This window comes from Aulonocara sp. 'chitande type north' Nkhata Bay, linkage group LG7 (genome assembly GCF_057382095.1).
Source record: "Aulonocara sp. 'chitande type north' Nkhata Bay isolate Kocher_YH1m ecotype deep benthic linkage group LG7, A_spYH_male_GT1.1, whole genome shotgun sequence".
NCBI lineage: Eukaryota > Metazoa > Chordata > Actinopteri > Cichliformes > Cichlidae > Aulonocara > Aulonocara sp. 'chitande type north' Nkhata Bay.
In genome coordinates, this window is record NC_141350.1 from 30290504 (window position 1) to 30314031 (window position 23528).

A 23528-nucleotide genomic window follows, 5' to 3' on the forward strand; every position below is an offset into this window, starting at 1 on the left:
CATTTTGTTTAAAGAAACTGTACTTCACGTGTGAAAGTGTCGGGTGTCAGTGGTGCCTGTCATGTATGCGTGATGGTAAATGTGCGCATGAACGGAAATCGTTTAAAAAAAAAAACATGCTTATCAGAAGGAGCAAAAGCTAGACAAGAAGAGCAGGTGTCACATGCTTGGCCACTTCCACTTCTCGGGTGGAGCAACTGAGGTTCAAAGTCTCTGCAGCCTCAATCAGAGATGCTCAAATCCTAAATTCTGACATAAGCAGCTTCTATTCTCCCTTTATTGCACATTACTTTTCTCAGTTTATATATACTAACTTATTGGAAGTTACATGCCACTTTTTAATGCAGAGGTACAATACACAAAAAGTGCAGATTGTGTAAATATGTAAACATTTTATGTCCTGTATGTATATGTGTTTGGTTTCTTTTGCTGCTGTTACAACCAAATTTCCCCCTGTGGGACAATTAAAGGTTTATGTTTTCGGGTGATCATGGCTCAAGAGTTGGCAGTTTATCTTGTAATCGAAAGGTTGCCGGTTCGAGCCCCGGCTCCAACAGTCTCAGTCGTTGTGTCCTTGGGCAAGACACTTGACCCGTTGCCTACTGGTGGTGGTCAGAGGGCCCGGTGGCGCCAGTGTCCAGCAGCCTCGCCTCTGTCAGTGCACCCGAGGGCAGCTGTGGCTACAATGTAGCTTACCATCACTAGTGTGTGTGTGTGTGTGTGAATGGGTGGATGACTGGATGTGTAAAGCGCTTTGGGGTCCTTAGGGACTAAGTAAAGCGCTATACAAATACAGGCCATTTACCATTTTTATTTTATTCTATTATTACATACTATTTGCAATAGGAGATGATACCATCCCATAATCCACAGAAATGTTCATGAGACAGACTCAGATCACAAAGATGTTCATTAATGGTGTTTTTTATTTCCTGAAAGGCTGATGAACCCACAACTGAACTCTGAATGTCACGCTTATAAAAACTGCTCAAACATCTCAGTAAAAACATTTGAGTGAAGTAAGGTATGCATTTTGTAGTCCAATTTCTGGATATTGTAGTTTTTATAAGGCAGACATCCACTGTGTAGTTCAAACACCAAACCTCTCATTTATTCTCCTTTAGATTGAGATGTTGCCATTGAGATCATGCATTAGGAAAGTGATGAAGAAAAGCACATCAGCACTGAAATCTTTCATTAAGAAGATTCATTGAATGGTTGAAATAAAAACACAGAAGAAGAATCCAAAACAAATTTATTAGAATACAAAAAGTGTATGTATGTGTGTCACAGCAGGGCACTCTTTGCGTATGAAAGCAGACATAACGATTGGTCAAATGATGCTTGTAGCTCCGCCCAACCTTTCTCCAACCGGGACAAGAGGTGGTTCAAAGCTTCCATGGCGGTGGCGTCCTGTGATAAAGAGCGAAGATGGAGCTAAAAAAAACAAAACAAAAAAAGTTAGCAGGAAATCGTGAAGAGACTTCCACAATAAAAGATGGCACAGTTGACGAGTGTGTTCTGATTGGCTAACCTTTAGGAAGAGCGCCAGGTAAGCGTGGGCTAGGTCAAAGTCCCGCCCACTGGCCAACATGCTGTCAATCATCTGAATGAACACTAGCAGGAGCTCTCTGGCTCCACCCCCCTCTGGAGCCAGAGAGTTGAGCTCAACAGAGAGCGCTGCTGGCCCACAATCCTTCAGGAGACGCAGCGGCTGATCAACTGCAGAGAGAGTATTGATCTCTGATCAGAACTCAGGTTTGTGTTTCAAACTTTGATGAAAACCATCTATTTATACTCTGATAAAATACAAAAGTATAATGTTACGGACAATATCAGATATGGACTAAAAACCACAAAAACGTCTTAATCAATCACTGGATAATTGATTCAGTTGCTGTCATTTCAGACTCTCCTCAGGTATAAAAAAATTAAGCTGTTTTCTTTCTTTATCGTTAATTTTGTTTTTCTGTCAGCTCAGTAATCAGCTTTTATTTTGAAATTCCGATTAAATACCAGCTTTAGATTTTAGTATTAAAAAATAAAAGCATGAAGGTGAGCCAATCCTGTCCCAACTCACATGATCCCGTGGTCAGAGCTGACTCCAGAGTGCAGATGAACTCTGACCTCTGAGAGAGCACGCCCCAGTTCAGCACCTTAGACTGAGACACAGGAAACACGACTTTATTTACACATGATTAAAGTGCACATCCTCAGTTTGGACTAAAACATACTCGGGTCCCGATGTGAGCGGGTCCCAGGCATATGTTACCTGTGTTTCGTGCTCGGTTTGTGTTTGCGTCGCAAATCGAGGCGTGAGTCCGGGAACTGTCGGCAGGAAGAAGGGAGCAGCAGCTGGAGCAGCAGGGGCCGCCACGGGTTTATTCCTTTTCTACAAACACCAAATCACACAGGTGAGAGGTTGTTACATGATCAGTACTCAATCCTTAGAGACCATCAGCTGATTTGTGATCATGTAAAGAATTAATCTGTCCATGAGCTGACTCATCACACTCCCAGGTGAAGCTGGTATGTGGAAGAATCAACAGTATGTGCTGCAGGGAGGTTTTAAAAAGAAGCAGACTGAACATGAAAAAAACAAAACATAAATATTTGATTTAATAAATACAAAGATGGGACTGGGAATCAATCACAGTCAGGTTTGTTCCTTTTTCACAGGATTATGATGTTGTTTTTATTTTTGGCAACAACCCAAGTGAAAAAGTGATCATTTCACTTCACGTTTTAACTGCTATCACTGGTTCTTATATTTTGTCCTCCCCACTAAAATGATTTTGAAATCAAGGACCACAGCTGCTCACAGTGTTCCTAATAAAATGACAGTTCCTGACCTTGATTTCATCGAGGTGCAGCAGACTCTTCCACCGAGACTCTGGCAGCAGAGACAAAGTTACAAGCTCCGCCCCCAGTTGTTCAGCTGACTGATAGACATCCTCCTCCTCCTCAGAATTCACCTCCTGTTCTGTCTCCTCCACCGTGACGCCCGGTAAAGTCTCCACAACTGGTTGGTAGTCAGCTGGGAGGGGGCGGAGCCCCACAGGCCCACACAGGCTCTTATTGGTCCTAAAGGAGGACAACTGCACTGTGACTGGCTGATAATGGACTTTCATATGACCAATTGTGAATAAGAAAAAAAGCCCCTGATTGGTTGCTGTAGCAAAGGCTGCATTGTGATTAGTTCATACCAGAGGTAGAGGCCCAGACTGTCAACGTGAGTTGTTGCGAGGAAGTCACCTGTCGGGGACAAGGACACACTCACTGGCGCCGTGGCAACCAGGAAACAGTCGACTAGACTGAGGATAGAAGAAAATGATGGATCTGATGATCAGCTAATGTCTCTGATTAGTTGTCCCAGTCACTCATTAAAATTTTCAGTCTTACCTTCCAGAGGGGAGGTCCCAGGCACGGATGGTACAGTCCATTGCCACAGTAACCAGCCATCGGCCATCAGGGCTGAATGTCTGAGGAATAAAAACATTTAGCTTCCTGTTAGCATACTGTGTGACGTAGTGTATGTATGCTAACACCTTCATCCAACCCACCATGTCGTTGATGTTGCCGTGGTGACCTGCAAATTTCCTAACGACTCTTCTGGTTTCTATGTCGACAACCACCAAAGTGAAGTCATCCAGTGCTAATGCTAGCATCCCACTAACAGAGAAACAGAGTGAGCAGTGTTAGGGAATGCTAATTGTTAGCATTCACTGCAGCTAATCATGCAGTTTATTAGCATCATGCTAGCTCCTAGCTACCTTTCCCTGTGTAGCTTCATGCTAGCCGGCGCAGCATTTAGTTTCATCTCTTCTTCCAGCTTCTTCGATTTGAAGCGCCAGAATTTCAGCAGCCAATCAGAGCCTGTGGTAAGGGTCAGCTGGTTCAGGGTATCCGTGGCGATGCCTCGCACCACACCATTGTGAGCTGGAGGAGCAAGACACAGGGGTTAACCTGTTACTACAGGAATTTCTGAGCTTCCTGCTCGAAAATGACACCCAAGTTCACATTTTAATCCAGAAAATCATTAATCAACATATAAACATCTTCTGTGCAAAGATTTATGCTTCTGAAGCCAAAAAGTGCAAAATGACAGCACTATTAGGCGTTGTGCAATTATTGACGAGGTCTCTGAGAGCTAACAAGCCATTGTTTACAGTGTTACATGAAGTGGGGTTGGTTTGGGGCTCCATTGTTTGTGCTTAGTGGACTTTTTAGCAAATACGCAACTGCTCTTTTAATCATCGCTTGTTTTCGCTGTGTTTGGTAGTTGTAGAAATGATTTATATGAGCATTTAGCTGAGATTCTAAGATTTCTGTGTATACATGTTCATATTTGCATAAAAGGCTCGATAGCATGACAGATTAAACTGCAGTTACCGGGGGCTTTGGGTTAATAAAATGAGACAGTGCTGCAATCACAGGAAAAAGGTGAACACACCTTTCTCATCGTCACCGTAGCAACCCCGATGCAGTCCGGACTGCAGGTTGTAGACGTCCACGCGGCCACAAGATGACCCAATTACAACAAAGTTACCACAGGAAGTGATGTCAACAGCCTGGGAGCAGAAACAGGAAGTCATGTGACCCTCAGAGCCATCCAGGAGAGGAGCTTAGAGAAACACAGGTTTAAAGATGCTATTACCGTAGCAATGGCACCCCTCCGTGAGCCTGGTGGTTGCAGATGGTGCGCTCCCATCGTGCACCTCTGGTAGTTCCATGTGGTTGTTGCTAGGCGATCACGATGACATGCGACGATGCCGTCCCAGTCTGACTGACGAGTGACAGCTGTGAACAGAAAAAGGACAGTGTCAGCTTTAATGGAACGTTTTCTGTATGGACTTCTGCACAGCTTGTCATAGTGCTCACAGGAGGAGAACGCTGTGATGGCAGGAAGTCGCAGTTCCTCATACGTCAGTCCTTTCTTCTTCTTCTTTTCCTTTTTTTTGTTAACAGAGCCTAAAAGAAATAAATATAAACCATACTCAATTAAAAAAAAGAAGATTTTTATTAAAGCAGCAGCATTTAGTGTCCAACATGAAACTGCAGTGGGTGAAGTCAGGAGGATGTTCTTAGCCAATAAAGGAAATAGGTCGAACAGTAAGAGTTCAGTTTTCTGTGTCATAATTTTTGTGTTATTGTTATCGAGAGGCTGCCGACAGACACACTGAGTCTGAGAAAGCGACTCTAAAATGTCATATTTTTTGAACAGAGTCTGATGGGAGGGCTGAGCTTACCATGACCCAGGTTCTTGTTGAAGCGCTCGTGGACGGTGGAGAAAGACTGCAGTGTCCCATCCTGACCTGCAGGGCGGGCAAAAGCAACACAAAACATAAATATAAAGAAGTTAAAAAAATATCAGAAAATATAAACAGCGGGTTCAAAACAGGAGGACACAGAAAAAATAAAAATGGCACAATAAATAAAGAAATATGTATACTATCATCTGATCTTACCTGCACTTAGGATGTTTTTTCCGTCATTGCCATGGTGATGAATGGTGGTGGGCGGGGCGCTGTGTCCCTGACGGATCCTCAACAGTCTGGCTCCGCCTCCTTCCTGATCAAAAATCCACACCTGAGGGGGGAAAAGGTTTTCTACTGTTTTATATTTTGTTGTAATTATTTAATTGAGAATGTTGCTTTTCATTATTTTCTTTATAATATAAGTTATTTTTTATATTTTCCTCAATGTCTGACTTTTGTTGGGAGTTTTTTTTTTTTGCTTTGTTTTTATTATTACTGCAGTTCTTGTTTATACTTCTTTTTTTGTTTATTGATCTCTGGTTTTAACCCTCTGGTCAAGATGCAGTGACTCAGAGTCTCAGTTTCAGCTTGTGTCGAATGCACAGACTTCAAACTATATACCAGTTTTTAAATCATGTTGATAGGCCACATAAAACTAGAGTTATCATAAAAAATAAAAGCAATGTTTTTTTTCAAACAGTGGTGTTTACAGCGGGAAGAAATGGTAAAAACAGTGTTTTCTATGGACAGCGTTAGCAAACACTCTCCGCTTGGGAGTAAAAAAAGAAAAAAACACCCCTTCCCTGTCTATTGGTGTTAAAGTTTACCATGTCAACCAATCAAAAAAATTCTATGGCAACATGTGACATTTGGTTGTTTAGGAAGAGGGGGAAGTTTTAGGAGCGACACCGGCGAGAGAGAGAGAGAGCGAAAGAAAGAGAGAGAGCGAGTTTTGATACGTGAGAGATTTGTGACATTTAGCGTGTTTGGAGGCTGTAGTTAGTGTGTAGTGTAGTCATTGTTTTGTTTTTTGTGTCAGTTATACTGCTCAATGTCACAGTTGGTGCAAAAAAGCCACCAAAGGCAGAATGTATTGTTAACTCTGTCTCCAGCTAAAAAACAGGAGGGCTGATCCACCTCCTGCTGTCAGACCTGCAGGGTTTATGCCTGTGGTGTTCTCCTCGGTCTTATAGTGGACAGAAACTATCTTTTGGAGTAAACAATTTGTGTCCCTTCTTATTTGATGCAAAACACCTGATTGTTCCTTAAATAGTTTTAAATGGTTATTTAAAAACAAACAAACAAACAAACAAAAAACAAAACACCTGAGGCCTTGGCTGCATTTTTAGTTAAATAGTACTATATAACTTTGTTGTTTGCAAAACTTGTGCAATGTACAGTTTGTATTTGCATTTCAAGTTAAACATGTTTGTGGCTTTTACAGTAAAAATTATAACTTTTTTCTACTCGGATTTTATGTTTTTTGTCTCAATTTAGATCAACTGTGTTAATACAGTATGTCAAAATGAAAAAATAACTCTACAATCTGATACCAACTGATACCAAACAAGGCAAGATGAACAGTTTTTAAAGGTGAAATATGGAGAGAAAATGAAAAGTAGCCAAAATTGGCCAATTATACCCTGGACCCCAGAGGGTTATTCATCGTAGTCTCTGATTTTAGTTAGATTTAGTTATTATTTAGTTATATGTAGTTAATTTTAAAAGTTGTATTTTTGTTGTTTTTAAATGGAATCACTTTATTCAGGGTTCATGCGCCTTTTTCAGGATCAAATTCAAGCACTTTTTAAGCACTTTCAACTAGGGCTGCTCAATCGAATTTTAATCTAAATTACGATCTGGGCTTTCAACGATCATTAAAAGTGACTGAGCCGATTATTAGCCCCTCCCTCGTGCTTTACTCTCGCGCTGCTCCGTGTGGCAAATCGAGTGCACCTCTCTGCGTTTCGAACACGTGTCACAACAATTAAGAGGACCCGAGGGAAGCTCGGAAAGCTAAGCAGAAGTTATTTGGAGAGGAGAGTGACTGCCGCTGGTTGAAAAGAGAGGTAAAAAAACTTCAGTGGTGTGGAAACATTATGGGTTCGCGGAGTCAGACGTGGATCAAGTAGACACAGTGTGTAAACTTTGCTACAGTGTCGTAGCTGCACCACAGAGCAACACTGCAAAGTTCACTAAACATAGATGTTTACATTTTTCATTTATGTTTTATATTGCAAACATTTGCACTGTTATCAGTATTTGCACACTATTTTATATTATTTTTTGACAATCTTTAAAGTCATTATTCAATACATTGTTATTGTTAAATAAATATCATCAAATAATCGAGATCTCAATTTCAGTGAAAATAATCGTGATTATCATTTTTGCCATAATCGAGCAGCCCTACTTTCAACGTCCCTTTTCAAGCTTTTTAAGCACATCCCCCCACCCCTCGTAAAACCCCCCAAAAAAAAACAAAAAACAAAAAAACAACTCGCATCACCTCAGTAAGACCATGTGAAAATTAAAACAAATCAGGGTGAACTTAAACACCTTTGTTCACCTTTTGTTAAGAGATAGTAAAAAAGCACCACACAAAAATACTGCAAAAGGAAACGGTCGCCTTATACACATAGTGTATAAACTCAAAATGCACATTTCACTTAAAAATTAAGATGTGAAAATGTGAACGAATCAGCTTGTTTGAGATGTTCTTCTCCTGTTGAAACCCCCCCCAAAAAGAAATAAATAAGTCTTCTCATCAGATATTGATGCTTCTTTCCTGTGTGACAGAAAATAGGAGACAGATGTTTGTTTGTTTTTTTAAGTTAATTCCCAATAAAACTGTTTTATTGCTAACTACATTGCTGTCTGTATTAATGCTGAAGTCCTAAATGATCATGAATCATGATCATGATGAATTTGTGCTAATAACATCATGTACAGTCAGACAGGCATGGAGAACAGCACTGACTGGGAGGCTTTGAACAAACATAGTTCAATTCAACATATCAGACTTTAAGAATGCACAAGTATCTACTTAAAATCTATTTAATTTATCATCCATGATATTATTTTGTACAATTCCAATGTATTTTGTATCTCCCTTAAATAAACAGGCAGCCTTAAAGTATGAAATATTCATATACAAAAACACATAAATGTGTGTACTGTCTCAGTGGCTGATAGTGTCCCACAGGCCTCAGTGTGAGCTTGCAGACATTTATAATGTTTAAGTAGTTTAATGTGTCGGTGCTGACGATAAACAAATTTTGAATGAAAGCCGGGGAACTTTGGTAGCACAGAAACAAGTGGCTATTCTTTGTGACCATATGGATCGGTCCCTCATATTACCATTATTTCACCCAAAGGCACCAAGTTAATACTCAAAAAAGCTGCAGCAATACACACAAATATAAACAGTACTTGGTGACAACTTTGCTTTTAGCCTTTAACCCTCTGGGGTCTATTGGCCGTTTCTGACTACTTTTGATTTGGCCTCTATATTTCACCTTTAAAAACTGTTTATCCTGCCAATCTGTTATTTATTCATTTTGACATAATGTGTCAGCACAATTTATCTAAATTCAGACATAATTTAAAATACGAGTAGAAAGTGATATTTTTGACTGTAAAAACCACAGGCATGTTTAAGGAATCATTTTCATAACTTGTAATGCAAATTGAAATTGTACATTTTTTAAAAATATGCACAAGTTTTGCAAACAATGTCATATGGTACTATTTACCTAAAAACGCAGCCAAGGCTCAGACGTTATTCATATAACCATTATAACTATTTACAGAACACTCAGGTGCTCTGCATCAAATAAGAAGGCACACAAATTATTTATGCAACTCCAAAAAATAGCATGTGTCACTATAACACAGATGAGAACAGCACAGGGCAAACCTGCAGGTCTGACAGCAGGTGTGTCACTCAGCGTTTACACTGCAATCTGCCTTTGGTTGCTTTAAGGCAGCAACTGTGACGTTCACTAGTAGAACTGACACACAAAACAAAACAACAACTACACACTAACTACACAAGACAACACACTAACTTGAGACTCCAAACACGGAAAACGTCACAAATCTCTCACGTATCAAAACTCTCTCTCTCTTTTTTGCTCACTCGTGCTCTCTCACTTCCCCCTCTTCCCAAACAACCAGATGTCACATGTTGCCATATCATTTTTTGATTGGTCGACATGGTACATTTTTCCACCAATAGGGAAGAAGTGTTTTTTCTTTTTTCACTCACGAGCAAAGCGTGTTTGCTAGCACTCTCCATAGAAAACGCCGTTTATACCGTTTCCTCCCAGAGTAAACGCCACTGTTTTATTCAAAACACATCGGTTTTACGTGGCCTATCAACACAGTTTAAACACTGGTATATAGTTTGAAGTCCGCATGTTCGACCCAAGTTGAAATGGAGACTCTGGGTCCGTCGACCCCAGAGGGTTGATCAGAAAGCCTTAAGTTAGCTAGTTATGCATCGGGCTAATGTTTAAAGCTTTCACTTGAGTAAATTAACACTGCTAACTAACGTTAGCTAAGTTCACAGCATATTCCATAATAGCGCTGCCATACTGCATCACACTCAGTTCATTTCAATCATTTCTCCAGTGAGTTTGATAGCAAAATAATAATCATAATTTTAAAAAATGGGGCGACCGTGGCTCAGGGGGTTGGGAATCGCATCTGTAACCGGAAGGTCGCCGGTTCGATCCCCGTGCTCTCTGTCCTGGTCGTTGTGTCCTTGGGCAAGACACTTTACCCTACTTGCCTACTGGTGTTGGCCAGAGGGGCCGATGGCGTGATATGGCAGCCTGGCTTCTGTCAGTCTGCCCCAGGCTGTGGCTACAACTGTAGCTGCCTCCACCAGTGTATGAATGTGAGAGTGAATGAATAGTGGTATTGTAAAGCGCTTTGGGTGCCTAGAAAAGCGCTATATAAACCCAATCCATTATTATTATTATTATTATCATTAAAATAGCGTGTGTAACGTACGCATACTGGAAAATTATTTACTAGAACTCACCTATCATGCGACTGTCGTTTTCCATCAAACACTCATTAAAACAGCAACCTGCAGGTATGTTAGCGCACTCATCCTCGACTGACCGAGGGAGGGGCGGGGTCACACATTGAAACAGACGCAAGGCAGCCCAGGCGGGGAAATTTTGCTTTTACATTTTGCGACTCATTTTATTTCTCTATCTAATAAGAAAACTATTCAATCAGATAGTTGTTTGTGGTGAATGAAATACAGTTACACTTTCAAGCACTTTTAAGCACCACATCTGAAATGCAAGCATTTTCAAGGATTTCAAGCACCCGTACAAACCCTGTTTATTCTTGTAGTTTCATATTCTATTTTGTTTTTACACTTTTAGCTGTTTTAATTTTATTTGCTGTCGTGGTTTTTGTTGTTTGTTAGTGGGATTGTGTTTTTTAAATTTTTCTTTAATATTTAAAAATAAAGTTAAACATTAGAAAGTTATCAAAGGGTTTTCATAAATCTCTCTCGCTTGTTTTGTTTTTTACCTTGATGGCGTTGTCGGCGCCGTTGGTAACCAATATCGGCTCTCCTTGCAGGAACGTTGCCCCGGCGATGGACGTTCTGTGGGCGTGTCTGTGCTGAGTGACGAGCTGGTGACGTTCTAAATCCCAGAATGCAATGTGGCCCTGAGGACTGCCGGACGCCACAATGGGAGGGCCGTCTGAGAGACAGAGGTAAAGATACGGTGAATACGTGAAGAGAGACGGAGCCAATGGCAGCGAGCGCCACGGGCATGACATCATCACGTGTACCTGTTCTGAAAGAGAGCGATGTGATTGGTCCCCAGTCCTGTGTGAAGCTCATCAATGTCTCGTCCAGTCGGATGTTGTGAATAATGATGCGACCTGTTGCGGTGCCAACACCAACCACATCCACCGCAGGACTCTGGAAAGTTAAGTGTTCATTTACAAATCTTTCAAAATAAAAGAATCAGGTGTGTATTTACTTCCAACAATAAAAGTCTGTGAAGTTCCTGACCTGCTGCAGAACTGTGACTCCTGCTGACCAGCCAGCAAACGTGAAGAGCAGCTTACTGAGGATCAAACAACTTTATTAACACCTCATCACTTTAACATTAACACTGACGCAGGAATATGGATACACATGTAACTTACAGTATTAACATCAACAATTTAAATATTTATTTAAAACACATGTACGTGTGTCACTTTTTATAAAAGAATAAAAAACGTTTAAGATTTTAAAATAATTTATTTTTGACAGCATGCTGCAGCAGAAGATACTTTTGTAAGAGACTAAGGCCCACAAGCTGAGACAGTCGAGGCTCCTTTGAACATGCTGATGGTAGTTGTGTCATTGTTGTGTCATTGGTGTTTGTATGCACGTTTTACACAGCGACCATCACAGAGACATGGAAGGAAACCTAAAATCAGACAGACTCTCGGGGGATTTCTGAATGTGTGTTTCTGTCAGTGTTCAGAGTCGAGCGCTACACCCTCACCTGGTCTTGATGTTCCAGAGCTGCAGTGCACCCTGGGAGCTCCCCAGGAGCACCTTGTTCAGGTAGGTGCTCGGGTGCATCATGGCCGATACGTCAAAGGTTGATGGGTCAAAGTGCAGCCGCAGGTACACCTCTGAGAGGCAGAGAGAGTGAGGCATGATGGGTAAGAGCACATGTATGCTACAGTAGGTGAGTGCAGGGCAAGCCACACCACTTCAGACTCACCCCCACTCTGGACATCCCACACGATGACATCACCGCCGCTGTCAGCAGAGATCAGCTGATCACCCAGAGGCAGCAGCAGGCGCACTTCCTGTTCATGACCGTTGTAATGCATCACCACCTGTACGGAGAGCAAAGTACTGGTTCATTTTTATTTTCTGCTCGTTTTTATTATTTTATTTTATTATTTTATTTAAATTTATCTGACCATAAAGAAAAAAATTATTCAAATAGAAATAAAACAGATTTTTTAATTAGTTATTTAAATAACATTTAATATTTTGTTTTCTAATTTGAATTTCAGAAAAGCAAAAGCACCAAATATTATAAAGATTTTTATTATTTTTATGTTTGAAAATTAAATAATTTGTTTAACTAAAAAAAAGTAGTCAGAATTTAAAATTAAGAAAAAAAAAAGATGATAATGTTTGGTTACAGTTTTGGTACCTCTTTGTTCCTGGCAAAGGCGCTGATGAGCCGTCCGGTGGCGGCGAACACCAACATCCTGTCGGCTGCCAAACAGGTGATTTCATCTGGTAGGCTGTTACCTGGACAACAACATCACAATTTCATTACAGTACATCACAACAGAGCAGCCAATCAGAGAGAAATAAAATAAAATAAAAATCTAAGTACTCACTGACAGCAACGATCCCCAACCTGTTCACCTGCAGGAGACCAATACAGATCATCAATAATCAACAGATATCAGCCACAGCATTCAGGTTATTTTCAGAGTAACAGGCGCTCAGGATGGACTCCACACAGGAAACTGATCAGAAATCCGCAAATTAAACAATACTCCTGATGGTATCAATAAAACCTTCATCGCTGATCCTCTTTGTATGTCTCAGTCATAACAAGATTATCATATCACTGAAGGATAACTCTTTACAAACTACCCTGATTAAACCTGGGTCTTAAAATGTGTTCAGGCTGCAGGTGCACTTTAAAAAACCTACCAGCAATCCACCAATCAGAGCATAGATCAGTAATGAGTATAAACAGAGGGAGCTCAGACGCTCAGATGAGGATCAACATCTTCTGATGAACATGGTTATGAAGCTCATTTAATACCAAGCTGGTTTCTTGAACATGCCAGTGCATTCACGGCACTCTAGTAAGCTCCAGAGTCACCAGATCTTAATCCCTCTCAGCACCTTTGGGACGTGCTGAGACATCTGTATCATGGATGCAGCTGACACATCTGCAGCAGCTGAGTGATGACATCATGTCAACATGGACCAAAATATTTTAAAGCCCAAAGGAGGCCCAACCCGGTACCAGCAAAGTGCGCCTAATAAAGTGGGCGGTGAGTGGACATAACGTCATAACCTAAAGTAAAGCCACCGTAACCCCGTGTGTGTTTATAAGCGGTTATAAAGTCTCGGCCTTTCCCCGTCCTGCAGGCGGTCTTAGTCAGGTTTACACTGAGTGTGAGACTGTGTGTGAGCACGTGCGGCTGTTCTTACGTTGAACGTGTGGAAGCTCCGGCCGACCGCCGTCACCACATAGGACTCCCGGTGCTTCAAGTGGTACCGGAGCGCGTGCGGCACGTGGTTGGAATAAAGTCCCAGGACCCGGAAACCGGAGAACAAAGAGCTGCCGCCGGCCGGCATGTCCGCTCACCGGAGAACAGCACACCTAAGAGAGCACCGAACAGACAGGGAGACACAGGTAAACAGCAGGCACCGCGAGGAGCCGCAGAGAAAACACACACGAAGGAGCCACGAGGAATCAAGTCCGGCAGGAAACACATCCCGCCGGCTCAGCAAGGTTCCGCTTCGGCTCAGTGCCGCCACCTGCTGGACGGAAACAGGACAGAACCGTGAGCGCAGAGTCGGAACAGGATGAGAAATAAAACTTTGCAATATTCTGCCTGGTTTTCCTGGTTTTATGCCGAAGGAGCTCAAACTGTGAAGGAGCTTCAGATTTAAACAATACAGAAAAGAGTTCTCTGCATAATGTGATGATCTTACATTAGAGCTGAGACGCATTAGAAACTGAACTGGTTTCATTTTTGAGTTATATCTAATCTAGATGTATACTCATTTCTCCTGAGTGAAGTCAGTTCATATTAAAATGTAGCATTTAATTAAAGACATTTAATTTATTCTTTGAAATAATCTGATTGATATTTTTTCTCTGTGTGAGGCTGGTTTTATTCTGGGTCCATTTTGGAGGTGACATCAGTGTTTCAACCATGTTTGCTTTCATCCTTCCACTTTGTGTCACTTATCCAGGTTACCAGGACAACATAAACCAAATGAATCAACTTAATCATTAATTGGTAGAAAACAGACAAAAGACCTTTAACCTGGGAACTATAATTTTTACACGTGTGGTGTGTGTCATTGACATGAAGAAAATAAAAGTCACATTTGACCTCTGATCTGGAGGTCAAAATTACAATAATAATATGTTGAGCTATTCAGACTGCCTGATAAGAGCTTGCTGGCACATGAAAGTATAACTGATGACTTTTATTATGACTTTGTTATTTACATTAGAGTAACAGGTTATAACTATTTAAATAGATAACAGTTTGAACACATGAGCCAGCACAGGTCCCATTCATAAGTTACAACACTGATCAAACAAGACTTAATGCTTTAATACTAAATTTGATAAATTTATCTGCATTAGCAGGGTTTTAAGTTGGCTGTAATACTTGATCCAGTTGTCTTGGTTAACTATAGACTGATCTCCAAATTTCTTAGTGCACTGCCAGCACCCGAACCCTAAAAAACAGAATCAACCTGGCTTGAGGGACACAGGCAGAAATCAAACAGGATCAAGAAGCTCTGAAGGAACATGGGGAACAATCAACCTACAGGACCTGAAGCTAAGTTCTACAAAGATACAAAAATATTTGAGTATGCAGATTTGAGTTAACGTTATGGAGTTACCTGGTGCACTAAGCGTGAGGAGAACTGTCACAAGCCATGCAAAAAGGCAAAGAAACCTAGGGACTGTGAGAAAATCAAAAGTGGAAAATGCACAATTTGTCTCAACAAGTCTTCTGCAGATGCTCGTGTGTAAGACAGCCAGTTCTATGTGGAATACACCCTACAAGTTCAGAAGACAATAAAACATGTGAAGAAGTTTGAGAAGAATAAATCAGAACGGAGAAAGAGAAGGTCGAGACACTGGAGGAGATGAGGAGCAGAGTGGGTGAAGGGAGCAGAGCAGCTTTGAGATACAGGTTTGATAAATACCAGGAGCTGGTAAACAGTTTAATACATGATGACATCATTATTGTCTAATGATGTAAGAAGGAGACTGTGAGCAGACAGAGAAATAATTCTATGTTAGAGGCTTAGCAGCTTATTTAAACTGACTGAACTCTGTAACACTGACCAGTTATTTCTCCATTTCATTAGAAAAGCTGCTCTTCTGTTTCTTCTTCAGAGGCTTTAAAATGATTCATGATGATCAATAAACAGATTGTATGAACAACATCTGAGTGTTTCACATTTTTCAGTTCTGATTAAGGTTTTTATAATAAACTGGAACAATTTTGTGTTTTTACAAATGAATAAAATTAAACAAGAATGTCTTTTTACAGCTTAAGGTGTCATGATCAGGCTGTGTGGCAGGCAGGAAATAGGACCCAAACGCAAACTCACGGGAAAACAGGACTGAACTCAAAATACAGCTTTATTGCTGACAAAAGATAACAGCAATACAAAATAACATGAAACTAAACTGGGAAGTACTAAGGAACTGACTTAATAGGAAAAACACAGATGCGCACACAGTCATGAGGGAGAACGCGACACTGAACTGAGGGAGATGTGGACATAAATGCACAGAGGGTAAACGAGGGAAGTGGGAGCACATGGGGAACACAGCTGACACAGATAATCGTAACGAGACAGGGCAGGAGTGAACACAACACTGACGGGAGACTGTCAAAGTAAAACAGGAAGTACACAGAGGTTCAGACAGGAGGAGAGAGAGCACGGGGAGAACATGGAATAAAACACAAGGAGAGACGAGGGCTCACAGATACACAGAGGGGCACACAGGGGGTCAGAGTCACAAGGGGAAAAACACATAAGGAACAACGTAACAGAGCAACCCAGGAAGCATGGCCTAAATAAGGGACAATACACAAATACATGAAAACTAAGAATACTGGGCCACCATGGCCCAGGACCATGACATGAGGAGACTTAAACCTTCTTCAGCATGGAGGGCCAACGCTGGTTTCTGGCCCAGAGGAGGACAGACGTTACAGACAGGAGAAAAACCCTCACAGATTATCCCATCAGTGTCACACAGAGCAGGAGGACTCCCTTTATGTCTGATTTGATGTGTCCAGCTGCAGATAATCAATAACCGGACTCATGGAGACTAAAGCATATCTTACTGGTGAAAGTGAGCGTCTGTCTCAGATTCTCTTTACCTCTAAACACCACAAATAACACGAGAGAAAAACATCCAGAGGTATTTTAATGTATTTATTTTAAATTTAAATATTTCTGTTCTTCAAAATACTCCAAAGTACTCGTTACTTTAAACATACTCACAGCTTTCAGAAGAATAAAGAATAAAACAGTAATTTTATATAATAGATTTTTTTCCTTTTTTTGCAAATTGGTCCCCAGTAAGAAAACAGAAAGAAAGAGAAGATTTTCTGTGTATGAAGAAAACTTTTATAATTAGAGGACAGCCTTAGATATGAACTGCCAGAATATTTTCTATACTTTTAAATATTTATTTCTTATAATCGTGCGGACAGAGTTCTGTCATTTCATACAGCAATACTTTTTTATCATCTAAAGAAATTTAGGTGAACTGTTAAAATTGAGCTTCTTTTTCTTCTATTAAGATAATTGAGGCATTTAATGTACATTTTCAGTTCTTTACACTGACACTTTCATTGGTTCAGAAAACTTAACCTCAAAGTTAGGCGATGCTCTGATGTCAGAGTTCATGCTGTTTGTGAGCAGCATCTGTGACTCTGATTGGTCCACATTAATTTAAAAAAGCGCTAACTGGAGACCATGTGATTTCAGAAACAAACCTCATGGTGGGACTGAGTGAGGACATCTCAGCTGCTCAGACATTTTGAAGAGTGACTCGTCGGAGCTGCTCAGACTCTCAGCTTCTGCAGACTAAAAAGGTGAGAATCCGCTCGTTATGTCATAGTGATTGTGCAGGTAGGAGAGAGAGGCTGGAGAGACAGAGAGCCAAAGAAGGAAGGAGGACTCAGATAATGTTCAGATAAACTCTGTTTGGAGTTCGTGGCGAAGTGAAAGTGAAACTAAGCATCAACAAGTTTTTTTCCCGAGTATTTAGTTTTTTTAAAAACGTTTTTCCCGAAGTGTTTTCAGAGACTGAGATAGTTAGTTAGTAGTTAGTCATAACAGATGTATTCATCTGTACTGGGAATGAGTTTGATCTGCGCCATCACAGCAGGACCGTTAGAAACCGTGCACGTCCAGATGGAGAAAGCATGTGAGAACAGGAAGTGACAGAAACTCAGACATCCTGATTTCACTGACTGCAGGGAGAAAATATTGAGGGGACCATTAAAGGCATTTATTGAATGTAGAGCTGAGTCCAGCTGTAAAACGTACATGTGTATTTTACCTTGAGTATTTTTATTTTGATACAGTTTTCTTTCAGAGGGAAGTTTGGTACTTTTTACAACACCACATGAGTTTCTGTCACAGCTGCAGATACTCCACAGAGACAGAGTCACATATCTGACACTGAGTCTCTGTTGGACAGGAAAAGACTCCATGTTTGTTTGTGAGTTTTCCTCAGAGCAGGTACAGACAGAGAAACATGTCCAGGATCTGTATTCACAAACTGTCTTCATACTAAAGGTTTCTCTGAAATTCTCATAAAAAATGTTAACAGACCTCCTCAGGCGAAAACCTGCTAGGAGTAATAATGAGGAGGACTTTAAGAGTGTGAGGGGTGTTTGTTAGACAAGAAAATGGTGGAAAGACAAACTGTGTGGTGCTGAAGAACAGCAGAACAACACTTTTTACTTCCTCCATCTGAGGAAGTAGAAATTATTAAGTTTGAATTCAGACATCACTGAAGTCTATTTTAATCCATGAGAAAACCACTGCCTTTGTTCTTTATCTGAACATATGTGACCTTTTATCATTCCATCTTTATTACACTGTTTTTACAAATGCAACACTTCATGTTCCTGTTTCAAACAAAAGCCCTCTGCTTTATTGGACAGAACGCCATTTATTAATCATGCTTTTATTGTTAAACACTGCAGACACTCGATGTAAAAAAAAACCAAGCAAAAACTCTGATCTATAGTAACAAAATACAATATTTATCCCTGGCTGAGATTTCATGCCCTGAAAGCTAATAATCCTTCATGTTAACAGACGACCACTGGAAAAGAAATGGAAAACCTATCAAAAGTATTAAATATATACAAAATAAATAAATAAAATAAAACCAGTGATAAACTCATCGTGTGAGGTTATTACTGTACATATAGCTCTTTAGTTTATAGAACAAAGATATTTATTCTGTCCATTTTCACTAAGATCACATTTTTTTATTATGCAGACACATTTATAAAGCTTCATATCTACCAACGGGGTCGTCCTCACAGTTTTAAAGTTTCATCTCTTCCTGCTCTAAAGCTGTGGGTCCTGACTGATGTTCATTAGGAGGTCTGAGAGGATTTACAGGATGAATACAGGATGTGATCTTTAGTCTGTGACACGACATTAAAGAGCTGAGAGTGAGTTTTAATCTGAACATGTGTGCGAGACACTCGGTCTGTTCTGCTGCTCACTTTGTTCATGTCAGAATTGTTTGACGTGTTTCTGTTTGTGTCCACAGTCTTCCAGACCTCAGTTTGATTTACAATCCAAAGCAAAAGGTCAGAGGTCAAGTGGGTCATCAGACTGTGCAGAGGAAACCTTTCTACACATCACAAAGGAAAATCTATAAAATGGCACAGAGTTCATTATATTTACTGAACGAGCTTAGAACAAATGCCTTTTTATTCATCCAACACTTTGACAGGAATGAATCACAGATGAGAAAGATCGTGAGAGAGTTTCAGAGCATTTCTAATGAAGTAAAAGAAATGCAAGAAAAAACTGACACAGCAAGAAAAGTGGGAGCTGTTACTGGAGGAATCGGAACAGGAGCCATCTTAGGTGGGCTCATGTTAGCTCCATTCACTGGAGGACTGAGTTTAGCTGTAGCTGCTGTTGGAGCTGCTACTGCTGTTGGAGGTGGAGCTACTGTTGTTGAATCCAACATAACAAAAATTTGGTCGGAGAGTAGACGTGCAGAGCAAGTAGAAATGTGGGGAGAAGAATTTATGAAAAAAGTTGAACCAATGAAGAAGAATCTGGAGGACATAAAGATGACCTGTGAAGACTTGGAGAAAAAATCAGCTGAAGCTCAGGCTGAAAACACTGTGACTGATGTGGAGGAGCTTCAGAGGACCCTCAGACGAGTGTCTCGCCTAAAAGAGATGAGTTCAGGACTTCTGTTTGAAACGAACACCCTGCTGGCCTTTGTGGATGGGCTGGTAAAGCTCATCAAGCAAATCTTCAGAGTCACTGCGACCCCTGAAGAGGATCAAAAGTTAAGAGACGCCATTATCAACTCGGCTGATCAGAGTCAGAAGATCATTGAGGGGTTTGATAAGATGACAACAGAACTGAGAAAGTTTACAAGAAATGAAAGAAAGTAGAAAAGTCACCTCCACCCCTCCTCCTCCACCCTGTGAGCCTGTACTGTTCACACTAACAAATAATGTTTTATGAATAAAGGATCATCAGACTGTGACCTGGACTGTATGAAGGACTTGTGTAGTTTGAGTCTGAAGTTTCCTCATGTCCTTCGTTCACAGACTGGATGTTGTATATCCATGTAAAGCTGACCCACAGCAGCCTGATGTCACAGAGAGGTCGTATAAAGAGGGTCCATGGTCTCTGCTGATTTCCAACATTTGACTGTTTTTACTCCACATTAACCTGAACTCTGAGAGACTCGCCAACTTTCTTTGTCCTGGCTGGAAAATGTTTTTCATTCATGAGCTAAAAAGATGATTTCATTAATTTGGACAAACTCTGATTATAAAATAAATCCGAGAAACTTCTTGAGCCCAGAAATGAGCAACAAAACCTACCTGGTGGGAAATTGTAAATACATCGTTAAAATCACCTTCACATGGATTTAAAAATATACATTAAATGTTCAAATGCTTTAGTATGTGAATATATGTTTGTGTAAAATGCTGATAAAGAACTGAAAGTGTGCTCATCTACAAATGTATACAAATATTTGCAGAGTCCAACATGTCTGATATACGCCCACCACCTTTGTTACCATCAGACTGGTTTATGATGGGATTTTATGTTTTTTATTTACTTTTTCTCTTCTGCATGAATCGGCGCTTTAGGAATAAAAAAAATATTCATTTTCCACACAGGTGTTTCAAGAAGAGCCTCTGGGTGTTTCATGTGGTTCAGTTCTGATGAGCGTTTTTATTGTGAGCTCAAATTAAACTAAAACTAAAACTAGGTGCAGAATAAAGGAGTTCATTGGAATACAATTCAAACTGAAGACAACTTCAATAATTTTGTGTTCTATCATTATTCAATCCTATATTTGGAGATTGGCATGATAGGGGCATTACATGTTTCAGTGATGTGCTCTTTGATAATAACTTTGCATCTTTTGCTCAGCTTTCTGAAAACTTTAATCTCCCAAAAACACATTTTTTTCAGATATCTGAGATTTTCTCCAATCTCAGAAACCAAACTTTCTGGTAGCACCAGCTGCAAGTTCAGGGGATATGCTCCTTATTCTAGTTCATAGCTGGACTGGCCATCGGGCATACTGGGCATTTGCCTGGTGGGCCGCTGGCGATTTTTTGTTTTTATGGGCCGATGGGTTTTTTTTTGTTTTTTGGAAGGGTATAAATAATGAAAGGTGTTGGATTGGCCAATTGGTCATGATCGACTCTGGGCTGGACCAATTACAGCCGAGGAGGTCGGATGCACCCTCCCCCTTGTTTAGCAATCTTATAGACGAACGAAAGAAAATGGAGAACAAAAAAAGGAAAGGAGGTGCAGAAAAAATTAGGGCCAAAAAGAAACAAGCCCTTCAGGCAGACGCTGCCAAATGTGTAAAAATAACTGAATTGTTTGGCGGTAGCTATGGCATAGCTTCCACAGATTTAGCAACATCAGCAAGTGGTGGAGGCCAGCAGGTGGATAAGGGAAAGGGGAGGCAAGAGGAGGAGAGACCAGAGGCGGCCGCCGGTCCGAGTGTCAGGCAGGACTGGGACAAAAAATCGGCCCAGGCATTTTGACTAGAGACCGGCCCATCAGGCACTATAGGAAAAGCCATAAAGCCTTTGCATGAAAACAACTGCTTTGATGTACACTGCCTTGTTGGTATATGTGTATCAATCTAATAAACTTAAACCTACACCATCCTCCTTATTCTGGATTTTAAACAGTACACAGCGGAAACAAAAAGACTGCTTGGTCGAGTTAACCTCCTGAACTATCTACAACACATGGTAGAAACCTGAAATTAAGACCAAGAACACTAGAGGTGAGACATGATCATTAATTAATATTAAAATTAATAAATGACAGATTTAGTGATATTTTCATAAACTATTTATTTACCAAAACAATACAAAACAGCATGGTAGCACAATATATTTTTAACACAGCAACCTTTAAATATGAAAGGAGACAGAGAAAGAAAGGTGAGAAAGAAGAATAAGAATAACACTTAATTGAGTTTTTGATGGCATTTTACACACAGTACTAATACAGTATCTAGAAAATATGGGAAAATACTGGCATCATATACAGTACTTACTTCTGAAAAAATTATATGGGACCCTGAAAAACAGGACACAAGTGAAAGGACAAAGAACAGTGATGGACTTGCTCAGATGATCACAGTACTGGCATCTTTATTCCACAAAATTAGAGGAATCATATACAGCAGTATTTACGTTGATGAACTTAAAAAGTTGAATGGTCTAGAGAACCTCTTAAACAAACAAACAATGTATGATTAGACCCTGACAAACAGTACAGAATGGAACAAAGATTAGATGAATATTAAAATCTATAAAGGACAGATTGTGATTGAATTGTATCGCCAAAGACTATTCACTCATCAATAAAAGGTCACCTACAACACTTCCACAGCAGCAACACTGAACAGATCTTAGGACATGGAAACCTTTAAGAAGTGAAAGGACAGACAGTGAAGGTTGAGAAAGAATTGCACTTAATAGATTTTTTCAGACGATGACAGTACTGGTAGCTTACTCTAGAAAAATGGTTGAATCATATTCCGTATAGTACTTACTTAAAATGAACACACTTCAGTCCTCCTTAAATGACTGACAGCATCTGAAATGAAACAATGACAGATTAAGACTGTAAGAATATATGTTTATAAATGCCTAATACTCCAATCTCATATTTATTCTATCTATTAAGATGGACAAATTCTAAGCATTTACCGAGCACTTGACTTGTTTGAAGTGAAGGTAGATACTAAACGTATTCATTTGACTGTACTTTAGGCAATAATAATAAAGCTGAATTTAATATTAACAATAGATAATTAGGAATGTTTTGCTCATTTTTATTTCACCTCACCAGGTTACAAAAGGAGCTTTCTCAGCAGGTCACTCTTCTCAGCTACCCTGTCAATGACCATGTCAGAGTCCAATGACATGAGAATGTCCTTTTCAGTGGCCATCAGCATAAACATCTCCAGCTTGTTTGTAGACAGGCTGCTTCGGAGTCTGCTTTTAATGAACTTGAGTGTAGAGAATGTTCTTTCACAGGCAACCTGAGTGAGGGAGAGGGTCAGCAGGTACTTGTATGCCAGCCCAAGGAGACGATAGGCATCAGACAGCATGTTGAACCGCCTGAGTATTTGATAGCAGCACAGTGGGCAATTTTTGCAAGAACTACAGCTTTTGGTCACAATTTCACTTTCTTCGTCCCATTCTTCAGATCTGTCCTTTGCTGTTCTGGTCCTGTAGTCATCTACATGTAATGTCTTAAGCCTTTCCCACTGTTCAGCAAAACGTTTCAGTTCTGACTGACAGCAAAGGACAGATCTGAAGAATGGGACGAAGAAAGTGAAATTGTGACCAAAAGCCGTGGTTCTTGCAAAAATTGCCCACTGTGCTGCTATCAAATACTCAGGCGGTTCAACATCCTGTCTAATGCCTATCGTCTCCTTGGGCTGGCATACAAGTACCTGCTGACCCTCTCCCTCACAAAATATAAAAACACAATTTTCCACTGTGTGACATAAGCTCTTACTGGTGTCCTCAGTGTTGAGGTGTAGGAAAGGGTGTGGAGAGCAAACACAGTTACAAAGAAACAAATATTATTTGATATTTTTGACCCCTTTAACTGCTATCTTCACCTGAAACAGTATCTATGTGATATAAAGTGATACCAAGAAGACAGAGATGAATGAGATGAATGAGATCTCCATTTTCACATGC

At 40.3% G+C, this 23528-nt stretch overlaps 2 protein-coding genes across 2 annotated transcripts; one reads left to right on the top strand and one right to left on the bottom strand.

The window, feature by feature from the left end:
• Positions 1–1238: 1238 nt before the first annotated feature.
• Positions 1239–13770, bottom strand: wdr36 (WD repeat domain 36). Its single transcript, XM_086299946.1, has 22 exons — positions 13486–13770; positions 12654–12681; positions 12461–12561; positions 12017–12134; positions 11792–11924; positions 11308–11362; positions 11082–11214; positions 10815–10990; positions 5469–5589; positions 5250–5315; positions 4882–4971; positions 4658–4800; positions 4454–4571; positions 3774–3939; positions 3564–3672; positions 3403–3482; positions 3207–3314; positions 2853–3084; positions 2273–2392; positions 2081–2162; positions 1535–1722; positions 1239–1437 (listed from the first exon to the last, which is right to left on the bottom strand). The coding sequence occupies exons 1-22, from the start codon at positions 13630–13632 to the stop codon at positions 1288–1290; spliced, it is 2664 nt and encodes an 887-aa protein (XP_086156072.1). The 5' UTR covers positions 13633–13770; the 3' UTR covers positions 1239–1287.
• Positions 13771–17043: 3273 nt separating this feature from the next.
• On the top strand, positions 17044–21457 carry LOC147325434 (uncharacterized). The gene is made up of 2 exons (XM_086299973.1): positions 17044–17144; positions 18848–21457. Exon 2 carries the CDS (start codon positions 18960–18962, stop codon positions 19713–19715), a length of 756 nt encoding a protein of 251 aa, XP_086156099.1. The 5' UTR covers positions 17044–17144; positions 18848–18959; the 3' UTR covers positions 19716–21457.
• The last annotated feature ends 2071 nt before the right edge of the window (positions 21458–23528 follow it).

Coding starts and splice junctions, on each gene's coding strand:
- wdr36 (XM_086299946.1), bottom strand. CDS start 13,632: ATGCCGGCCGGCGGCAGCTCTTTGTTCTCCGGTTTCCGGGTCCTGGGA. Junction 11,925..12,016: donor GTGGGATGTCCAGAGTGGGG/GTGAGTCTGAAG, acceptor TCTGCCTCTCAG/AGGTGTACCTGCGGCTGCAC. Junction 3,483..3,563: donor ACGGCAACATCAACGACATG/GTGGGTTGGATG, acceptor TTTATTCCTCAG/ACATTCAGCCCTGATGGCCG.
- LOC147325434 (XM_086299973.1), top strand. CDS start 18,960: ATGGCACAGAGTTCATTATATTTACTGAACGAGCTTAGAACAAATGCC.